The 23701-nt window shown below is 35.4% G+C and overlaps 1 protein-coding gene across 12 annotated transcripts in view; it reads right to left on the reverse strand.

Moving 5' to 3' along the window:
• The window catches only part of L3MBTL3 (L3MBTL histone methyl-lysine binding protein 3), an 88345-nt gene that overhangs the window by 13987 nt on the left and 50657 nt on the right, over positions 1–23701 (reverse strand). For 10 of the 12 annotated variants that reach the window (XM_068677447.1, XM_068677454.1, XM_068677450.1 and 7 more), the window contains 7 exons: positions 23210–23286; positions 20870–20955; positions 18498–18608; positions 16894–17008; positions 11797–11899; positions 3927–4073; positions 2240–2410 (listed from right to left, as the gene is read on the reverse strand). In XM_068677447.1, the coding sequence (XP_068533548.1) occupies positions 2240–2410; positions 3927–4073; positions 11797–11899; positions 16894–17008; positions 18498–18608; positions 20870–20955; positions 23210–23286 (810 nt within the window). The remainder of the gene's footprint in view (positions 1–2239; positions 2411–3926; positions 4074–11796; positions 11900–16893; positions 17009–18497; positions 18609–20869; positions 20956–23209; positions 23287–23701) is intronic. The other 2 variants (XM_068677448.1, XM_068677449.1) reach the window with 2 other exon arrangements.

Here is a 23701-nt window from a genome sequence, read left to right on the forward strand (position 1 = left end):
ATAAGGAACAGAGATCTCCAAAACCTGTGAGGAAATACCTATCTTCCTATTTTCTCAAGGACAATTTTCATGGAGACATACATCCAGATATTTTATCACATTAGCTAAATACAAGTTAATATAATTAATTGAAGGTGTCGAGGAAGGGGTTGGAAGATAAATTAAATATTTTTATGAGGTAGTAGCATTTGATTCCCCAGCCTTAGTGCTCATCTTCCTTAACTATAAACACTTCCAGAGTAGAATTTCTATTACAATGAAATTCAATTTCAACTTAAAATTGAATATGCTGTAGGCATACCATATCTATCTTGAATTTTCAGGAACATTCCAGAGGACATACTCTGGTTTTTACACACTTAATTTTGAAAACAAAATTTTTCTGGTATAAATAATCATCTGCACACATAAATACCTCTTATTAGTGGGAAAAAAAATGCAAAGAAAAAAAAAAGGAAAGCAAAGGAGGAGGTAGAACAGGAAATTAGCTGAGTACCACTTAGGTTTACCACAAAATAAATCTCATGGTTGGTTGCATATGTGGTTGGTTTCTCAACCAAGTACTTCTACGAAACAAAATATTGCCTAAAACATGAAGACAAACACAACTGTACTGAAGTCAAGCAAAATTAAATCAACACAAAAAGCTCAGCAGCTGAGGAGCACAAAAGTATGCATAGCTAAGTCTTCAATTATACATGTGTACTTTGAATACACATCTAAAAAGATCCACTGGGCATTGCAATAACCAGATACTCAATAGTTAATAACTCTAGTAGTTCATACATACCTAACTTTCTGAAGATCATTTTTCATACCTTTTTAAAAGGAAGTTTATTCAATTGAAAGTCTGCTCTGACTATGCTGACTACATAAAGAATGTGGAAAGGTAGATGATAAAATGAAGATAGTCATCAGTGTATTCAAACAGTTAAACAACTTGCAGAGCCTCTGGGCAGTTCAAAGTTCACAGAAGACTGTTATTTTCTGAATGAAAATGACTCAATGCAGTGAACAGATAGCACACATATCTGCTATTTTAGGGCTTCATAAAAATAACACCCTCTAAAAAAATGAACGACTAAATAAAGTGCTCTTCAATTAATTTTAAGAGATATTCTGTGAAGCCAATGTTTATTTACAGAAAAAAAAATGAATTTACTACAAATATAATTGAATTGATGAACAAGAACTGTTATTTAACACAGGTCATTTCAGAACTACATATGGGAATGTCATTCTGTCTTTTTTGCTGGATTCACTGGAGTATGACTAATGAATTATATTTATTTGTGATATGGATATATCAAAACTGCTTGTTGATCCTAATAGGTATTTTTCAATATAGCTTTAATAATAATAGTTTCATGGTTGAAATAATGTGACAGAACGTTCTAAAGAAAAGTTGACAGAATTTAAAACATATAAAAAGCCACACATTAAAAAAAAAAAAAAAAAAAACAACAAAAAAACTTACTACAGGACTTTTTGGCATAAAGGTGAGTGCATAGTAGTTCAAGGAAAAAAAAAAAAAAAAAAAAAAGCTTATACCAGAGTTTCAGGTCATTTAATTGTGTCTTAACAAGACAGTGAAGTTTCCATCACCAGTTTTACCATGAGGTATTCACCATATAAATCTACCTCTCCAAAGTCTCTGAAGACACTATTATTATAAACATTTACAGTTCATATATGATGAACACAAGATAGTGTTGTTAATGTAGATATATAACAAATGACAGTTTTGTACCAGGGTGTCTTACTTCTATTTCTTTAAGAAAATAGCCAATAAATAATGCACCAATACTGTTACTAATGAAAAATGTAGGGAATCCTACACATCTCCATGAAAACACAGAAGTGCATGATCTCTTTAGTTTCAAGATAGCCTTCATATACCGTAAATATTATTTCCTAATGTACTATTCCATGTCATTCTTTGACAAAAACACATTCTGAAACCTGAGAGCTAAAGAATTGCTTCCAGTAATTCTTCTGTCTTGTAGTATTTTTCCTATCCTTTCTGATATGCATTACTTAGTTCTTAAATACATTGTGACACTCCATTCTTCCCTGTTTCTAATAGAAAGACTTTCTTCTAATAAGAAAAACTTTCTTCTTCCTCCTGCTCCTTCCAAGAGCTCCATGGGTAAAATGCACTGCACTGTATTTGTAAGCTTGCATTTGAAATTGACAGGCTCCAAACAAAGTCTCCACTTTGGAAGGAACTTATAGTTACCTAGGTGGCTTCTTTTCTTTCATGTCACATAACAGGGGCGGTTTCTTGCAAGGAGATGTACTTTCTCTATCTTCCTGTTTAGTTGTTTCTGATACAGTTTTCGCAGACGATCGATTATGAACTGAAGATTTTGCACCTATGTGACCAGGGCTGGGACATTTCCTGTCACTGCTGAGAACAAAATATCAAAATGTTTAAAACTGAGAGAGTTATTCATTTTATTTTCTTTATGGATAAAGAATCAGTGTCATTGAAGAAATCTACGTTTTTTTTTTTGTTTTGTTTTGTTTTGTTAGTTGGTTTGTTTTTGTTTTTTAAGAAATACACGAATATCTCAGTTGATAAAAAATTAAAATCGCATACCTGGGACTTTCAAAAAATCACAATATTCTCTTTCTCATGAAGTCAGAGATAAAGCTTACAGACAATTCAACAGGAACAGAGCTTTCCTAATGTTATTTTTGTTAATAAACTACTCACTTCAAATTCTTGTAACACAAAAAAACTTTCAAATATATTTTTCTGCAACCCCAGCTCTCACAATACACAGCTATGCATTTAATCTGTCAATTGGGACAGTTAAAAAAGTAGCACTTAATACTGTCTCTATCACAGAGAACACTGGTGAAACTTTTACTGCTTCACTGAGGTCTTATTTAGTCAGAGGGCAATTAGGTCACTTCAGATTTCTACAATCCTACACTTTCAAGAACAATTGAACAAGACAGTGCTCTGTGACAGATGAGTATTTTGTTTTTAAAGCATGAAGCTGAAACTGTTTCTGAGAATCTCATTTGAAACATCATCTATTGAAAATATGAGGTAATTACAGAGAAAACTTGGAAGAAATCTTCACTATACCCATTGACATTTTCATTAATGTGCCCCTTGTAAAAGGAATGAAAAGCTTCTCTTTTCCTTCTTAAATTCTCTGTATATCTCTCTAACACAAAACAAGCACAGGAATCAGTGTCCACAATTTCTGATGGAAAATCATCATTTGAAGAGGCTCTTGGTATCACATCCATTTGTCTTTTCACAGTATTCCCGAAAGAAGCTTCAGCTACAGAGTTATCGTTCTTGTAGAACTCACTCCCAGTAATTCAATTCTCCACTCCCACAATAATGACAGAATTTATAGTGGCTATTAAAAGAGCAACATTAATTTACAGTCATATCCATAAGGCCACCCCAGCAAACAACAGAAACACAAATAAGAAGCTGTGGATGCCCCATTCCTGGAGGTTTTCAAGGCCAGGCTGGATGGGGCTTTGAGCAACCTGGTCTGGTGGGGGGTGGAAATGGATGGTCTTTAGGGTCCCTTCCAGTCCAAACCATTTTATGGTTCTATGATTCTTTGAAATAAATCATTTTCTTCAGTGAAACCAACAGGCAAACAATCCATTTATTTCCAATTAATCACCTAGTAGCCTACATAGCTAGATTGAATGTGAAACTGAACTCTTGTTAAATCACACACAGTAAAATATTCAGCCGAATTCTTTGACAGTTCAGTGACCTTTTCAATAAGCATTGATGAAATCATTCCTTCCCTGTAAATGAAAATGCAGAAAAATAGACAGGTCTTCCTGGAACTATTCAGCCATTGCACAATTACAGAATATGCTACGGAACATTTAAATAAAGCATTGCAGTTAGTCAGAGGCATGATTCTGATCATAATTACTTGATTACAGGAGAGGGGGATCTTTCTCTTGCTTCCACTCTTCTGTTTCTCGGGACAGGATTTGTTGCAGGCATCTCCCCACTCAGCCGATCAGGTAAGAGGCTTTCTTTGTTCAAGTTCATCTCAGAGTATGGGCAGCTGACTGCACTAGAAGTAGAAGAAACATCCCCTTATTTTCAGTCACTTTATAGACTTAACTCAGTTCAAATGAAATGACCTCAGAGATCAATTTTCTAGAAGTAGATGGAATCAATTCACATAGAAAAGATTAGAAAAAATGCAACAAGTAGTCAGGCTGTAAAATGTTAATAAATACACTGATTGAAAACTTCAACCTGAATGCTTTTCATATTTCACTTCCACAGCAAGTTATGTAACACAAATTTATATTACAGTGTACATTCTTGCAAACTGTTTGATGAATGTTTAGTTTGCTCTCTCATTCCTCTAATGGTATTTTATATATAATATACAGGATGCCTTTAACTACCTCCATCTCACTCCTAAAAACACAATTGTATTCCTATGGTTATTTTTCCTGCAAAGGAGGAGATTTTTATTTTGCAGTGTCTACAAAGAGACTGCATTGCAAGGGCACAATATGAGGTATGGCACACTTCCTCACTACAGCAAATGCCCCATCTTTGCAATGGAGACTTTTACTCCACTAGATGTATATTTCTCACACACCTTCCTGTCATACAGCGCTCCCCATTTCACTGCATTCCTGTTAGTGACATAATTTGACTCAGTGTTTTGATAATGACTTGTAAATATTACTCTAACAAGTGTGAAAGTCATACCTCCTAACACCAGAAAACACGTGTTTTCACAAGGTGTAGGAAAGGGAACAACAGCAACACAGAACACACTGGACTGAACTCGGATTTTGTCTTTTGAAGTATATGTAAATGTATATTATGCATTTGGGATATTACACTTGTATGTTCACTGAGTAACCAGCTGAACATTGCATGGTGTTCTTCCAAAGACAATATAGCAAATTCCGAAAGATATATATGCCATGACAGTGAACAACAACTCAGTTTGCAAATCTTTATTTGAGATAAACATGCTTTATTTGGGGTTAATGAGCTACTACACTAACTATAATCTAAAATTTCCTACTCCTCTGTATTATTACAAGGAATTCTATAATGTTAAAATGTTAAAAAAATAAATAAATCTGAGGATTTAACTTGTTTTCTTTCAAGAATACAACTACCTGTCTTTCCATAAACCACTGCAATGTTTTGTTTCACTGATTTCCAAACAGAACTGATATAAACAAGTCTATCTTGCCAGCAATATGCCTTGCCACCTCCAAATTACAAAAAATAAACAGAAAAACAACAGCTTTAATTATCATGTTCATTCTTCAAAGCACAGCATAAAACAAAAGGCCTTTTATTCAAAATATGCTGTACATCCTCCTGCTCCTTTACCCATGAAGCCTTGGATTCATGGTGAGCATGAATCAACTCTAACCATGAGGTTGGTCCAATATTAGCAATCTAATTTTGGTCTTACCAACATAAACAAAAAGTTGGTGGGAATTTACATTTCCCTCAGCACTAGCATAAAAGGAAAAAAATTCTTAACATTACACAAGCTAAGTTAGTCAGTCCTTTCTGGGGTTATTAAAAAAAGAGTCGAACAGAAAGTCTGATTTTTTTTTCTTTTCAGACGGTTTACTTGAACAAGACAATATCAACATTTTAAAAATCCTTGTATAGCTATTCTGAACTTGAATTGTGAAGGAAAAACACGTCAGCAGAATGTGATTTCTGCTTTTCTAATCAAGATCAGATCCCCATGTAATGCCATTCTAAGCAGATGGTGGTCTAACAACAGCTTGCACCGTGTTTATAAGGGACACCCATCCATCCCTATGTGATATAATGAAACACACCCAAGTTCCTTCTTCAAAGGAACTTGTTGATAGTCCCAGCACTTCCTATGAGACAAAGGCACTGAAGTGTTTTGGCATGAAAACTTTCACACCAGAAGTTTATACAGCAGAATGAGCTATAGCCAAATGGGTGGTTGGCCTCTAAAGCACTCCCCTTGAAAGAGGGTATTTTTTGTTTATGAATTTGTTTTAAAGACTTTGAGCAGCGTATATAAAGAAAAAAATAACTTAGAGCATTTGACTTCTATTTCTAATTTCTCTTAAACAGAATTCAGCATTTCACTTTAGATTTGTTTATATACTTCTACTTACTTTTATTTTTGTACCTTCTATTTTTTTTTTAAATCTGTTTCAGGACTAGTATCTGCCAGATGTCTTAAAAGAACTAAAAGCCAGGAACTGAAGCATGGGGAAGAAAAAGACGAAGACTAGGGAAGTGGGGAATTTGTTTTATATTCTTAATCCTTTATATTGCTGCATATATCACAATGACATCCTTTTTCCCTTTCAAATGAAGTACAAGCTGAAATATACAGGCTCCTATGCAGAAAACAGTTTAAGGAGCCAATGCCAACGGGATTTAAGTACTGGCTGTGACAAACTCGTACCATTGTGATAAACTGCAGTTATGTGAAACTCAGCAATATAACGGTCCATCTCAGTTCTGCTACTGCAGCACGGTAAAGCGTGTGATCTTCTTTTGACTTCCTGTGCTCACAGGGATGTTTTAAGGCTTAGCATTTTTAAGCAGTTAGAGGGTGTTCCAAGGAAACACTAAACACAAACAAATTGATATTTAGCTTCAGGTATGTATTATTAAACAAGCCTTACGTAACAACGAAATCTGACACTACAACTTCATCTCCAGCAAATCTTCTGTTTGCCAACATCATTAATATGTTTTAAAATAAAAAGTAAGCACAACCCTCAAAATTTAGTTCTCCATAGGAATTTGCTTTTTTTTTTTTTTTCTTTTTGTGCTTTTCCCTTTAGTAGTTTCCAGAAAAGCAGGTGCTGAATGACAATTTCAGTCAACAGAATTTATAATATTAATGAAGTTTTGGAGCACTACATTCAGATGAGTTTTTCTTTGTAATTAATCCTTCCAGTTGATGTAACATGTTAAAAAAAACTCCATAACATTCCTTTGATGTTTCTGTTACTTGAGGCAACAAAAAGAACTCTCATGATTTCCACTGTCAGTTTTGTTTCAACAAAACACAGCATGAATGAACCTGTGTAATGAATTAGGTGGCTTTAGATCAGTCAGTACATCCTCGTGAATCTCAATGCCTCCAGCTTTCAGTTCAACATAACTTGTATCTACAAAGACTAAAAAATTAATCTTGTTACTCATGCATAATAGAAGTATTTGATTTATACATGACTAAGTTTTAGAGGCAACTCAACTCAAGAGCTCAAAAGTCTTGATCACGAGGTTATTAAAAAAATAAATTAGGGTTTTTAAGTCTTCTCTCAACTTAAACATTGATTTCAGCTCCAACTTTTGCTTTGCCCTAACACACTATTTGTCCCTTTCCAGAACTGTCCAGTGGATCAAATGTGTAGAGGTAGCATATCCCATTTGTGGTTATTCTGCAACTGTTCTTCAATCACTCGTAGGATATATCTCTATGTATAGCTTAACACATATCTTGCTTTTCAAAAGTTCAAGGGTAGTAGGATAAAACTGGGCCACCAATGGGGTGCTTGAAACATAATTTTCTCCAGGTATCTGGAGATGCTCCAGTCTTCAAGACAGCAGTACGCAAAGTTTCTGAAACACAGAACACAGTCTCAGCTACATATAATATTGCAAGGGAACTTAGGCCACCATTCTCCCTTATCCTAAAGAAGAAGAGTAAGGCGTTATTCTGGCAAAGGAAAGTTAATATTGAATTATTTTTTAATTATATATATTGTTAGCCCTTATGACTTTGGCAAACCCTCGGTGAAACCAGAGATAGCTGTCCTGGTTTATCTGTACTGGTTGCAAATGTCACCAACTGCAGTCCATGATGCAACTTCTAGGTGCAGGTTATTGCCAAGCACTGTGAAGGGATGAGGTTATATGGCAGCTCCAGGAAAATTCACCCAAATTTGACTGAACTATCTTCCTTGATGGGTCAAACAAGTAGATTGGACTAACTGATGGGTTAGACTTTTTCTACAGGCTACACTCCGATGATTGCATCTGCTGGTGGCGATATGCGATCAGTAAGATATCTTCAGTAATAATGTGATGACAAATATCTGGGGGATGTTTTCTGTAGCCTCAATGCAAACTCAGTACTCCACTTGGTACTCCAGGACAGATCTGTACAATGCATGCTTTGCAAAGCAGAACAATCTTGAGAAGTATCATGTACTGTTTGACCTGTTGACTGCCCAAAAAGCACAGAAAGTAGCAGAGCAAACTGTGTTCTTACTTTTCACCTGTAGAAATTCTATCTGAGTTAAATACCAGTAGCATTTCTATGAAATAGCTGAAAAATTATCCCTGAATATTGTCTCTTTTAATTAAAAAACATTTTTATTTTGTGAGAATTAATTTTTGTGTATGTGTGTGTGTTTTTTTCTTTCTTTTCTGGATTTTAACTAAATGATGTCTTTACTTCAGTTGACTTTATGAAAACATTTTTAACTATTCTGCAGAAAATTATACAAGTGTTCTCTATCACAATTTACAATATATGTTTATCATTGATGCATTCTTTTTTAAATAAAGTTCCTCCAACAATATAAATCTGAGTCAACAATAGTTTATAATATATTTGGCTTGAGACAATAACCTTAACATAAAAGAAAATAAACCGGAGACTGGCATCAATATCAGATGAGATTTATTTCAGCAGATGCTGAGCAAGTAGATGGAACATCCTGCTGAGCTGAGGCTTCCAGTGCTTCTGCACCATGGTTCTCCGAGAACATAGCCTCTATCACAGCACATTCAGTTCATTTCCACATAATGGATGTGAAGTTTCTGATAAAATGCTCTCCAAGCTTACATTTTGGTCCCTAAACATTTCAGCATATTTTTTATTTCTTACCATGTTTATTTGATGGTTGGAGCAGGCTTCTAGTTAATATGAGTACAGAGTCACTAGTATGTAAGTGGTACCATGCAAATTTTAGCTTGTGTTCTTTAACAATGTTTATGCCATTAGTTATGAATTACAAATCTATATTTTTCCCCATTCTAACTGCTTGAAAACCATGACAATTAAGAACTGCTGGCTAAAGTAGATTTGATCTTTAGTTGAGAGTTGACCCAAAACACTAATGACCTGTTTACAACTGAGTGTTCTTCTTTGCAATTTGGACTTGAAAATTATTGCATGCATTAAATGTCAGAAAGCACACAATTCACAATCTATCATAAATATGCAGATAATCTGCATGATGCTACCAACTTACACACCAGTCTCAGTTTCAAGGGCCCAGCACAAAATCCTAGATCAAATGGTGATAGACAGCAAGTCCTTATTAACATCGACTTTTCCAAAAAGTAAACGCTTTAGCCCCACTACATAATTAATTACCAAGCCTTTCATCTGGTTCCTTAGAAACAAGCTCTCAAAATGCTTTCAGAACTATTTAGCATTTTAAATTATCATCTTTTCTGCACACAGGCATTTATGCTGTAGATAGATATTGCACCTCATAATGAAAAAAAAAAAAAAAAAAGAGATAAGCATGGTTAAATACATTTCAAGGCTGCCACAATAGAAGAGCCAAGGGACTGCAACCTGATGTGGATAATTATACCAATTTCAAAATGTCTTTGTTAATTCAGGAAAAAAGTAATGGTACCATTGTAGATTCTGGGGGGTGACCTGGACCCTCAAATCTAGACTCCAGATAAACAACAAATTAATGTTTTTCCTCAGAAATGTTCAAGGAAAAAACAAACAAACAAACAACAAAACAAAACAAACAAAACCACCCCACCACTAATAAAGTTACAGAAAAAGATATTTATAGTGGTAATTTATTTTCTATTTAACAGCAATTTTCTCTGCCTTATGGTAAAAAAAATACCTTAGATTATATTTTCATCCTTTAGAACTAACAGTTAACATGTAAATAACAGGATTGCTAAGACTATAGTAAAAATAAAAAACAATACATTGCCATGAGTTTATTACTTTTCTCACTATTCAGTATGAGTAAGTATAATAACTTTAAATAGCTTGGAAAAATCTAGTTATAAAAGCAAAGAATACATGAACTAACTAGACATACCTCTTACTCATCCTTTCCCTGTGAAACGTTAGAAGTTTTAATGCCAAAGTTTATTTAGAGAGAAGCTCACAAATGAAAAACTTTTCTGACACATTCACATACAGTTTCTTTTCTTTTTCTTTTAAGTTTCAGCCTTGGGCTGACTGGTTATGTTCACGTGATTTTAAGTAATTGAGATAGCACATGTTAAGGAAGATAATACCCTGAATTTGAAATTATTGCTTTACACATCAGATTTATTAATAAATCATACAAGACTCAGTCTACTGGAATATGAAATAAAACAAGTTTCAGTTAAGCAACCAGGAACCTTTTTCAGCAACTCTAAAAAAAAGAACAAGTACCTCTTAAGCATCAACTATATTATTTATGCCTACTGATTAAGATCAACAAAGCTTCTCAAAAGGGAAGGCAGAAAAAACGAAATAGTAATAGTAATAAAAAAGAACACGGACAGAAAAAGACAGAAGGAAAAAGGTGAGAATAATCTGCAAGACAGACATGGTCTGTACCATGATTGAAAGATCAACAACACAGTTCATACTGCAGCTATTTTTTTTTTTTTTTCCCAGAGCTATCCTAGCCATATCCTTTCCTGTAGGTAAAGGCTGTTCTGCCTCCTAATACACAAACACAATGCCTCTGCTGTACATAGGAAAAAGCTTCTTACAAGAAAAGATGCCTTTTGCAAATTAAACTTGCATACATGCAGGGGATTTTGCTGGCAGATGTCTTTGTTAGGGATGAGTAATGCCTTGAACCAGTGGTGATATGCTATCAAAACCTTGTAACCTAATTCTGGCCAGCAGGACATAATTCTGCCACCAAAAATGCAAAAAAGATTGCAGTGTTGTCTCTTGAATCATGGTAATTTGATAATATTCTTGAAAACCACAGACAAATAAATTAGCAAAGAACAATCCTCTAGCCATATGACAGCAGAAAGCACAAAATGGCATGGCATTAGAGGATCCTATGACTGTTTAATGGTAAAAAAAATCGAAGGAAATGTTTGGAAACTGATTTGCTAAAAGGTTATAGGATGCTATTTATGATATTTAGTTTCCAACATATTGTATTAATTGTATTTCACATACTGAAACATTCAGGATTCGTATCATATTGTAAATATTTTTAAAATAGTACCTTTTTGACTTAGTAAATATTCCCATTTATTTTGTCCTTCTCTGTCTATGCCCTAATCTATTCTCCCATGCAACTGTGCTCTTTGTGTCAACTCTCCTCCAGGAGAGCCTGGGATGTTCACATTTCTGTATTGTATTTCAGAAGGTGCTCAACAAAAGGATCTTCAGAAAAACTAGGTATAAAAAGCAAGTTGTTCAGGCTGTAATTTGGGAACATTACTTGGAATTTTTATTTTCAGCATTTTTCCAATCCGACAAGCAAATCCTCACCCCTACCAACCAAGCAGAACAAAAACATCCGAGCTGTAAAAAAAAAAGCTGAATCTATCAATTGTGACAAAAACAATGTTTGACAAATCTTATCTTGGCACACCCTGGTGAAATGAAGTTACAGATTGCTAATGTTTATTTCAGCAGGCTTACCATGGCAACTGAAATCATCGCATATTTAGGTTTACAAAATTTAATATTTTTTTGCAGTTTGGATCTGTTTTCTTGTGATCAGCAATTAGAAAAAAATGTGTGCACACATTACTAAATTGAATAAAATCAGTTTCACAGCACATACCTATGATGGCCGATATGTCTTGCTCTTTTAATGTGCCCAACTCCTTTACATCCTGCTGTGGGACACCCTCCATGCTCTAAAGCTTCCACTAACTCCAAGGGACCTGTATGTCAGGGGAAATTACATATGAAATTACAAAAGTTATCTAGTTTTTAGAAGTTACATTAAATATGCAGGGATACTAGAATATCGTATTAAACATGAAGAAGAAATAAGTAAACAAAACTTTAAGTAATTAAAAATGCAGTTTGCAAAAGCATGATGGAGATTCAAACAATCTATTTCACTGGAGAAATAAAATTACTCCGAGTAAGTTTCTACAGGAGAGCCGTATCTGTATAAAGAATGTAATTCTTAAAGGAACTGTAAGACTCAAATTTATCTTCTATTAATTACATGAAACTGGAACCAGGTTGTTTTGCAAGAGCACAGACACTCTATTGTTCTTGAAGACAGGGAACTGTTCATAATGAGTACTGACCTCCATTTTTAGCTTGAATTTTCCAGTAAGCAAGAGGCTGAAAATACTAAAAATACCATCACTTGTCACTTGGGAAAAGAGACCAACACCCTCCTCACTTCCAGGTAGTTATAGAAAGCAATGAGGTCTCCTCTCAGACTCCTCTCTTCCATGCCAAACAACCCCAATTTCTTCAGCCATTCCTCTTGTTTTCTAGTCCCTTCATCAGCTTCATTTGTCTCTGCACACACTTGAGCAACTCAACATCCTTCTTGTAGAGAGGGGCCCAAAACTGAACACAGTACTCATGAAATCACAGAATGGTCTGAATTGGAAGGGACCTTAAAGACCATTTAATTCCAATCTCCCTGCTGTCAGCACGGACACCTCCCTGTAGATAAGGTTGGGATGCAGTCTCACCACTACTGAGTACAGAGGGACCATCACTTCCCTAGTACTGAGGGCCATGCTATTTCTAATGCAGGCCAGTATGGGATTGATCTTCTCAGCCATCCAGGCACACTGTTGGCTTTTGTTTAGCTGTCTGTCGACCAGCATCCCCAGATCGTTTTCTTCTGGGCAACTTCCCAGCTACTCTTCCCCAGGCCTATACCACTGCATGGAACTGTTATGACCCACAGTCAGGATCCAGCACTTAAGCTTGTTGAATGTCGTGTAACTGGATTCAGCCCATTGATCCAGCCTATCCAGATCCCTCTGCAGAGCACCTACTCTCAACCAGATCCACAGTCCCACCTAACTTGGTGTTGTCTACAAACTTACTGAGGGTGGACTCAATCCCCTCATCCAAATCACCAATAAAAATGTTAAATAAAATTGGCCCCAATACTGAGCCCTGGGGAACATCACTGGTGTCCAGCCTCCAAGTGACTTGAACTCCATTCACTATGACTCTTTGAGCTTGGCTATTCTGCCAGTTCTTCACCCAGTGACCTGAACACCTCTCCAAATGCTGAGCAGACAGTTTCTGCAGGAGAATACTGTGAGAGATGGTGTCAAATGCTTTACTAAAGTACAGGTAAACAGCATCTACTAAACCCTTCCCTCACCTACTAAGCAGGTCATCTTGTCACAGCAGACCAGGTTAGTAAGGCAGGACCTGCCCTTCATGAATCCATGCTGGCTGCTTCTGATCGCACATATTGTTCCATATGTGCCATGTGATGGCACTCAGAATGATCTGCTTTATAACTTTCCTTGTGTCCAAGGTCAAGCTGACAGGCCTGTAATTGCCTGAATCCTCCTTCCTGTCCTTCTTGTATACTGTGTATTCACTAACCTCCAGACAACTTTCCAGTTAGCCAGAACTACCGGTAAATTATCAAAAATGGCTTGTTAAACACTTTGCCAGCTCCTTCAGTATCCTTGGATATATTCTGTCTGGTCCCATAGACTTATGAACATTCAAAACACGTCCAGAAGTATTTTTAACAAATGCCACCTATGCTAATGTTACAACACTGTAACTACACCCAAGACCCAAGACTTCTATAGGCTTTAAAAGGGTGTAATAGAATTTTATCTTTTTTACATTTATTCAAAATTGATGCCTATATCATACCAAGTTAGTGGACTCAGAGGAAGAGTTAACCTGCTATAGTGGCTGTTGTGAAGGACAGTCTTTCCTCACAGTCCCATTACAGTTCTCTGAAGGGGTCAATAAGTACATGGTAATTCAAGACCCTTGGGTTGTGACATACAGTTCCTTGAAAGCATTGACTCAGTGACCAGTAACAGTTAAGGAGGCAAATAAAAAGAAAGGATTTACATTGTGACTGACTACAGAACAATACAGGATGTTACTATTCTACTTTATCTATTGCTTTCTTAAATATTTCCTGCACATCTACCTGGTATTTCAGTATAGCAAAACTGACAATCTTTTTATCTATGTTGACCTTCTCTCAACCCAGATATGAAGTAGCCTCCTTACAAAGAATGACTAAGTAAGGTAAGACAGTTCCAGCCAGAAACAAAGTAGATAAACAGGAAAATTCTAGAAGAACAGGTAGGTTCAGTCAACCAAGCTACCACATGTAGCTTGAAGAGATGCAGTCTTGTCAATAATGAGACATAATGTGGTATCACATTTATGTGTTGCTTGTTTACTGGCAGACAGACTGATAACTGGATCAGTTGGGATCCTGTAGAAATAAGTGAAATTGGACAAAAAAAAAAAAAAAAAGAAAAAGAAAAAAACGGTATACGTATTTGAAAATTTATCTTATCACTTATTGTAGAACTGGAAAGTGCATCTGCTGACTGTTCAAAAAATATTACAGTAACTTCTCCATTCCTATTTGCACATCCAGATGCAAAGAATCTGAGCTTCTACAAGGAACTTCTTTAGGACTTGTCTTTTCAAGCCAAATTGTCTCCAGATCTTCAAGAAAACTGATCCAGTAACTTGACCACCAAAATATTCCTTCATACAATTTTCATAGCAAGACAAAAAAGTTCTTCATATAATTCAGAAGTACTCAAAATCAGGCAAGATAAAATTTAGGTTAAAGCAGGGAAAAAAAGCTTTTTTTTTTTTTTTCCTTTTTCTTAAAGAATCAGTATTATATTAATTTTCCTATTTGCCTGTATCCAATGATAATGCTATGCACTTTTTCTATGCGCAACATAGAAAAAACATGTCCCAAAATACAGAAAAGCTTACTGGAACAAAATCAAAACGTCTAAATATAAAGTACTTTCCTCTGTTCTGTTGAATATCTACACTTGTGTGAACCCTTAAATAATAAGCTCAGCTTCTCTTCAATTTTGAAAAAAAAAAAAAAAAAAAAAGCTGAATTTTTTGGTAAAGAGTCATTGAAGCATAAAAATAATGTAATTAGAAGGCATGTGCTAGAAACAAAATTTCCTTGGAAACAATATTAATATTCTTATGCTATTCTACATTCTATACTATATCGTACAGCAGTAACACAAAGTCATACTGTTGAAAGAATACAGTAATCATCCAAGCCTAATTTGGAAGAATGTATTATTCAGTAATCACCCAATTTTAATAGTGTTCCTGCAGTGAACCACTCTTTTTCTATGTAAAGAATGGTTACTTCCCCTTCTGTCATATTGTCCATCTTCCTTTCTCTTACTAACCTAATATCAAAATATCACTTCCTATAATTGCATACTAGAAGAAATGAACAGTGGCTCCTATGTGACCACCTAGAGGAAATAACATATTCTATGTGAAGGACATCTGCAGTTTTGTTTCTTTTAACACCTCCAACAATATGAAGTTATGTGTTTTACACTCCCACCCAGGTTAAAACAATTTTTCTCCAATCACAGGTAATAGAAATGTCACAATCTTATTCATTTTTTTTTGCAGTATGATAGAACTTTTATTTATGAGGCCACATACTACTTTTTCCCTCTGGACTCTTCCTTCATTGAGTATACAGGATGCACATCCCAATTTAAGAAGCAGAGATGCAGCATCCTATTTTCTCCTCATTATTCACTTTGTGTTTTGGCACTTACGGCACTCTATTCAGACTCTGCTTTGAAGGCAGAATGATTAACTTCCTAACAGGCAGTCATCACTGCACCACTGGAGTGCTCAGAAAACTAATGAATATACTCTGATCTCACTCTTGATAGGAAACATTTCTTCTTGACATTTTAGAAATGCTGAACTGAGGTACAGAGATTTTCAGGTAATACATTCACACTTTTTGTGTGTGCCTTATCCCTGTTATTTTGCATTCAACTTTTCAAAGTACTTAGTGTTGTTCAGCATTTCTTATTTTCCAAGCACAGCTCTTTCCTATCTCAGTTACAGCTGTTAACACTCAGCACTTATGCAAACCATACCTCAGAGTCACAAGTCAAGTACCTATAATGTAAGCCCAGAAAAGAGCACTTGGTTAAAAATCATCTGCTCAAAAGTTTGTCTAAAGTGTTTTCACTAACTCTATCTAGAAACACAGTGGCATAGGCTGGATTATCTTTACCACCAAAGTGTCTTCTCCCTGTAACCTCTAATCTCATTTATGACAGACCTCCGATTTCTTCAACAAGCAAAACAAAATCCACGGAGAGGGCAAGCTGATGAAGACAGTACTATGCTTCTGTTTGATTCATCTTCAACATGGACAGCATTTTGTCTCTTTGCTTTGCTGAAGACGAAAAGGAGCAGGAGCTGGTTTTGAGGATTTGACACAGCACTTGAAAGGAGCACCTTCTCAGAGCAGTCCGGATTCCTCTGTGCTAAAAAGCACGCTAAGTTTCAAGAGGACGTAGACAGAAGATTTTAAGAGTAATCCCCTGGCCCTACTGAAGTGCCACAGCATTCTCATCACTGGTTTCAAGAGGGTCTGGATTTCACACAACAGATCTTTATTAATGCTTCAGGTTTTGACTCTAGTTCTTATACACACAGGCAAACGTATTTCGATTATAGTAAGGGCCAGTAAAACTATCTATGAAACATTGATTAATTAGTGACATTTCAAATTATGTTGATTTTGCACTAAATGTCACATTTACATTACTTTGCATATCCTAGTTGTTACTCTTCCTTGGACAACACTGGCAGAAAAAACATTAGCATGGTACACAGGCCTTTTAACGTCTCTACATTATAATAGGATTTCTCTTACTAAGTGGGGGCTGAAGAGGGTGTCCTGTTTTTGTACACCAGCCTGCAGGATGGATATCAGGGCTATCTACATCAGTCCAATAATCATAAATACTATCCCAGCCATCAAAATGGACCTAAAATTAAAAAAGAGAACAATGCAGTTTAGATGAGAAAGATTCTCTATACAATCAGTTCCCCTGAGTAATCTCTAGAAATGCTAACTCTGTTAGACAAGTTAATTTAAGAAAATTATGGGTGTTACAGAGAAGATACATAGATATTAAATTATGGACTCAGATACACTTTCAGTGAAGTAAGGAGAGAGGTGTCATTTGGTTATTTACCAAATACATCATCAGGCTTACATCATCAGGCTCAAATCCTTAGAGTAAAGCAAGACAAGTTTAGTTCTCACATTAATACTTAAATTAAGCATGAAATGCTGCCTTTTTTCCTCTCAATGACATTTAACCATCTTAAAAATAAGTAAGTAAATAAACAGCACACAGATAATAATCTTATTAAAATCAGACCATACAAGATAAGGAGTTGAAGCTGAAGAGAAAACAAAGTGTGTGACATCCCAGAAAATCACCAGTACATGGTATATATCTTTTTCAGACAAAAGCTAAATGTATTCAGCTCTTAACCTCTGTACTCCTAAAAAATTTGGCATGCATGTACACACACTCATTCTCAAACAGAACTCCTTCAACATATGCTCTAGGGACAATTAAAAAAATAAAACACACAACACTTAAGAAGCTACAAATCCTATCATATTAATAAACTAGACTTGAGAGGGTTCCCCCCCCCCATTTTTTTTTTTTTTAATCTTAAGCATCTTAATGCTTAGATAGAAAGTGACTTCTGATAACTCCCTACCACGGACTAATTTAGGTTCAAAATGGAATGTCAGCTGCATTTCCCGCTTGAAATACAGATATGCCTAATAAACCTCTAGCAACTGCAAACACAAATATCCTTCATCTCCATCTAACTGGATATCTGGCATATGCCAGTCCTAACAGTCAAGGGCTTCACTGAGTAAACTGCTTTTGTACAATAAAACAAAAAATAATTGTAGTTTCTTAAAAATACATTATCTGAAATTAATCCAATCTAAAGTCCATAATTACTATAAACTTCAGAATTGCAGAAGTTACTGACAAGGCACAAGAGATCAGGGTTCATTTTTTATATCTCACTGGAATTATATCTCTCTCTGGAATTTTACAGAGACAGATTCAGTTAAACCAGGCCAAATATTTTACCAGTCCTAATACAAATATCATAGCAGCCCTTCAACATTTGATTATTAAATCATCATTTCTCTCAATAAAGTAGACAACTATTTTATATCAACTATTCCCAAAACAATTTCCCAACATATTAGTTTCTTCTCTTTTATTACCTATGTCAGCACATGTAACTTAGAGGATAACAGAACAATCTCTTCCAAAGGATTTATATGCATATTAATCAGTGCAAACAATGAGTAAAAGCTTAGAAGGACGCAACTAAATCACTCTTTTGCTTAATTTTACAACTATAGGATTTTGGTTTTTTTAGGTACTCATCAGAAACTCAAGCGAGATGATATAGTAAGACAGAGAAACTTACTTTTATTCTATAGTCATCAGTATCTACAATAGTTGCTACTCTGATAAATACCGGATTTCTCTTGTCAACCACTTCAAGTTTCATATTTTTCTGAAAGCCATGAGAAGGTTTCTAGAAAAAAAAAAAAAGAGTTATGTGAAACAGAAGAAAAAACTTAACACCCTCATACAATGGTACAGTATGTAAAATTCATAGAAAACTTCCTGCCTTCACTTCCTCAAATCTGTCCTTCTCCTCCAACAAATACAAATATGAAACGATAATACAAACCAATTTTATTGAACTAGAGAAGCAAAAAACTACTTCAGGATTCCAGGTTTTCCATTCAAATCTTCCATGCAAGCAAGTAGGGCCCTTTAATTTAAACTTTTTTTTTTTTCCCTAAACTCTCCAGAAAAATTATTCTGGAGATTTTGGTCTTTTGCAATCAGTTTCAGTGCAGTATTGCATGAAACATTACCTAACAGCAGACTGAAATTTCTATGTAATTGTCTACAGGAAACATATTTGTCTTTTTAGCATGTGTTTTCTTGTCATGGATCATATGCCCTTTTTCAGTCACCTAGTGAAAACATAAGTAACCCATAGTATGACAGTAAACATTCACTCAGAACAAACAGGACCAAATACCCATTTCATAATGCTATTTTGGCAAAATAGTTGGCTATGCTAGGAGCATCACATTTTATCTTTCTTATATACAGCTATGAAATCTAAAGCAAAATTTTAAAGGAACGTATGCACAAGACATGTTAAGCTTTTTGTTTTAGATTCCCAGGAAAATAACATCTCTGACCCTCTAAGACTTTCTATCATGACATTCCAGAACATTGAAGCTTTTTTCTCAGCTGCAGCGCAGGAACTGTTTTCACCCATAATACAGTACAAAATATGGTGACCGTCTTGGGAACACTTCACCCAAATTCCAATGGCAATTACCATTCTATTCCCATTAAATCTGCTTTCTTACGGTTATCACAATTAGTATTTATTTTAGTACAGAAAACAGGGAATAGATTTCCTCTGGCTCTGAAACCAAAAGGCAGAGTACAGCTGATGCCCATGCAGCCAAGATCTCCTTCCTCTCCATCTTCAGATGGAGATGGATAGCCTCATCTGAACTATTTTGTGTGGCTGGTCCTGGAACCATGCTAATTTAAACCATACCCAGTCACAGTCTGTTAGTACAGTTTCTGGATCAGTTTTGAGCCACACTCTCCCAATTAAATGCTACCAATCCCTGCACGCCTGTGTCATGTCCCTGCTTAGTTTCCCAGTGCAGACACAACCAGCTGGATCCTGCTGCATGGAGGAATCTTTGGGTCAGTTAGTGAGGCATTCCCAACCCTGAGCCCTGTGGGGTGGCAATTCCTTGCATGGCAAAGGGAGAAGTTACAATATCGGTGCTTGGAGAGAAAATTAACAAATTTGCTTTTAGCTTGACATACTCAAGGTCACAGCCCTCCATTGTTTTGCCAAGGACTATTCCTCTCAGATATAATCAAGTATCTCCTTAATTCTTGCTGAGAATGTAGTATTGAGACATATTAATAAGAAGAAAGGATGTGCAGGGACAAACTGCACATAAGCACCACTTTTCCTGCTGTTGCTACTTCAGTCCTTGCTACTTAGTCCTTAGTGTTATTCAGAATTTGTGTCTAATCTAAAAAAAAATCAGGGAAATGAACTTCAGAGTGCTCTGAAGCAAGGGGCTAGGGGCTATCAATTATCTGATGCTGGCTCCTATCAGTGATTCCTTCTGCATCCTCACTGAAAATCCTAAGAGCTCACTACCGACAGGGAAGATAGGTGTCACTAAAAGAAGCTAGCAAATACTAACTTAAAGTAAAAGAACAGACTTCACAAAAAGAACATAGTTAAGCTTGGGAGATGTATCTGGATGCTGACCACATGCCCCATTCACAAGCTCGCAGAAGTCTAATAAACATAATAAACTGCCCTGTGGCTACTGTGGCAGAGAATGGACTAGATGGCCAACCAGCCTGACCTCCTACAGTCAGTGTTATGTTCTCACTGTATTACACCACTTAAAATGTAGGGATAGAAATACGCATGTTCAAGATACAATATGATGACTCAGTAGCTAACTCATTATTTCTAATAGCTAGACAGTAATTTCCCATTGCAAATTACAGTTGAATTAGTAGTATTTTGTAGCATTTAATTCCATTTATAACAATTAAAATAATAAACTAATAGTAATTATTAATAATAATTATCTGATGTCAGTGAGCTTGCATAGAAATAAACCTCCTATAATGCAACTAATTAACATAAAAACATCATATATGTATTCTCTTCTTTAACCATATGCACTTAAAAGCATGAGAAAAATTTAAATATTTTCTCACCACTTTAAAAGCCCTTGCAGGTGCAGGTAATGAACTGGTTTCTTCCAAATACTTCTCCCAAGAAAAATGCTTTGCATGTGGATAGTCTGGCACAAAAGAAATATTAGCAAAATAAAACATTGCCTTGTAAAAAATAATGCATAATGCACAGAATGCCTAACACTTACCTTTAAAATACTGTTTTGACTTATGCTTCAGAGTCATAAAATAAGAAAGGCTATTCTAAACTGTCTCTGACGCATACACTATGTACATTAAAAAAAAAAAACAAAAAAACAAACACCATCTTCTCCTATACAATACTGAATAGCTAGCAGAAAGAACAATCACAATTGCTTTGGATTTGAGAATATAAGTAACATGGACTGATAAAATCTGGCCACGTTATTCAAGAAACTTATTCAAGTATTATAATCCCAATCCTGTATTTTACAAATAATAATTTACTGGCAAACACAATCTAGTCAGTGATGGCTTTGTACACACGTTAGAGCACATCTGACTAGTTGCTATGCTTTTAGCAATTTTGTTTTAACCAAATTTCTAAAATAGCTGGGACATTTACTATAATAACAAATTTATAGGCATCAAAGAAAACGTTGCCCTTCTCAGAAAATGTCATGTTTACAAACACTTTATGCAAGTGACACACAGACAGCTTTCCTTTCACAGAACAGGCAGTGCCTGTCCTTCACTTTTAATCTGCACTAGAGGTTTAATGTGAAGTTTAAACATTCAGATTTATCATCTGGAACAGAACAAAAACAATTCTCATTTGTTTTAAAAGGGATTTTGCTGAATAATAGGCTGTAATTAGCTTTCTGGCAGACAGACTACTTATGACTTTCTAAGATTGCTGAGAATTAGAATTTCTCTCAAAACTTATTTTAACCAATTAAAATTTTCCATGTTGTCAGACCATGGATGGCAGTTTCTGCTACAGATCCATAATGTACAGCTTTCTTCCAAGTCTTCAACTTCATCAGCAAGCTGTTGAACTCCTTGGCCCAACTGTACAGTTGACCAGCTTCCATTTTGCGGAATAAAAAGGCTTCTTACAGAGTTGAAAGATGAATTGTTCTCTGAAATTCTTTGTTGATATCAGCAGCATGAAAATACTGAAGACTTTGAATATGAACTTCAGCTTGCCCATCTTTCATAAAGTCAATGCTTTTTTTTATTTCAACAAAACTATTTTTTCTAACTAACCTACTACAATTAGATAAGAAAAATATCCAGAGAATAAATAAAACAGCTATTTATAATTTCAGAAGTATCCAAGCCATCGTAAGTCACCATTTCTAAGAGAAACGGTTCTATTTCCCAACCAGTCCTTCCAGCTCACTGTGATAGAAGTTGTATTTGAGTGATCAGAGTGATTCAGCTGGGAAACAGATCTAGCTAAAAATTAATTTAGAAAAAAACCACAAAGCAAACAAAATTTTTGGTATGAGTGTTGGCCTACATCTTCTTAAACCTTAATTAAATCTTATCAAGCTGTTTGGGGACAAAATGGTGTAAGCTTCAGCATACAAATGCTCTGATTTGACAGACACACAATTGCTACAGCAATGCTATGACAGCTAGCCTAACCACTGTCAGGTGGGACAGATGCTGTATCACATTGCCAGGTTCCAGGTACTAGCCTATCAGCTGGTAATATTGCTTTTTAAAAATCGTTTAAAGATGTACAGGCACCAAAGGCCAAAGAGATATAAATTGGATAGCAGGTACTTTTATAAAGCTGTGGTCTGTACTACTTCCCACATAACCATTTTCATTTTCCCATAGCAGGGAGAGCATTTAGTTAAATCAGCTACATGCAACAGCCCTGAAAAACAGGAGTTTTATTGTATTTAGTAGCAATTAGTATACTTTAATTCCTCAGAACTCTCTCACTCTTTTCATCTCTTCCAAAGAGCGCTTAAAAGTTTGACTCCTTGATCAGACAAGGCAATCTTCTCATCCATGCATTATCATACATATTTAGTTCACAGTAAGTTGTTTTTCATACACAACAATCTCACACACCTAGAATTCTCACAATGTAAGCCTTACAATAAGTGAATACATTCAGCCAAACATACAAAGTTGTTCAGATTTCATTAGTATCTTTTTTTTGGATAGATTTCTCTATCAAAGCAACACACATGTGCATACTTAATAACAAAAGTCTATTGTACCTCTGTTCTGAGTAAATTATGTCCAGTAAAAACTAAATTAGCAATGCCAATTCTTAATTACAGAAAGAAAAATTCAGGAGAGGTAGCAATAAGCTTATTGCAAGACATAATTCTCCTAGGTGGCTTAAATCCTTCAGATGTGTGGTATGATACAAACCTGGTGGGGTGATGAGAGTTCTTTTATGCTCTTTACACCATCCAACGGGATGAATATGGGGGCTAGCTGCCTCACACCTGGGGGAGAAAAAATAACACAGTTCTTCAGACATCCTATTATGCTTATAAAACAATATATACTAAAAAGGATTAAAAAATTCTAAATAACTTATGATATATTCAACTTAAACTGCAAACAGTGAAGACATGAACACATTTAACACTGACTTTGTTACCACCTAAACAAGCATAAGGCTCTATTTAAAATTTCACTGAAAGATCAATAAAACAAGTCTAAGTAAGTCAGCAGTAGACCTCTATTGGGAAGCTATAATGCTAGACGTGAAAAATTCAGACTCTTGGTAGAAACATGTTGCTTGGTTAGCAGAACACACTAAACTATCAGATAGGTGGGGTTTTGCAATGCCAAGACCCAAACTTTAAACCAGAAGTTTAAAGACCTTGATTAATGATGTGACTGCACTTGGAAGCA

This window comes from Anas acuta, chromosome 3 (assembly GCF_963932015.1).
Source record: "Anas acuta chromosome 3, bAnaAcu1.1, whole genome shotgun sequence".
Taxonomy (NCBI): domain Eukaryota; kingdom Metazoa; phylum Chordata; class Aves; order Anseriformes; family Anatidae; genus Anas; species Anas acuta.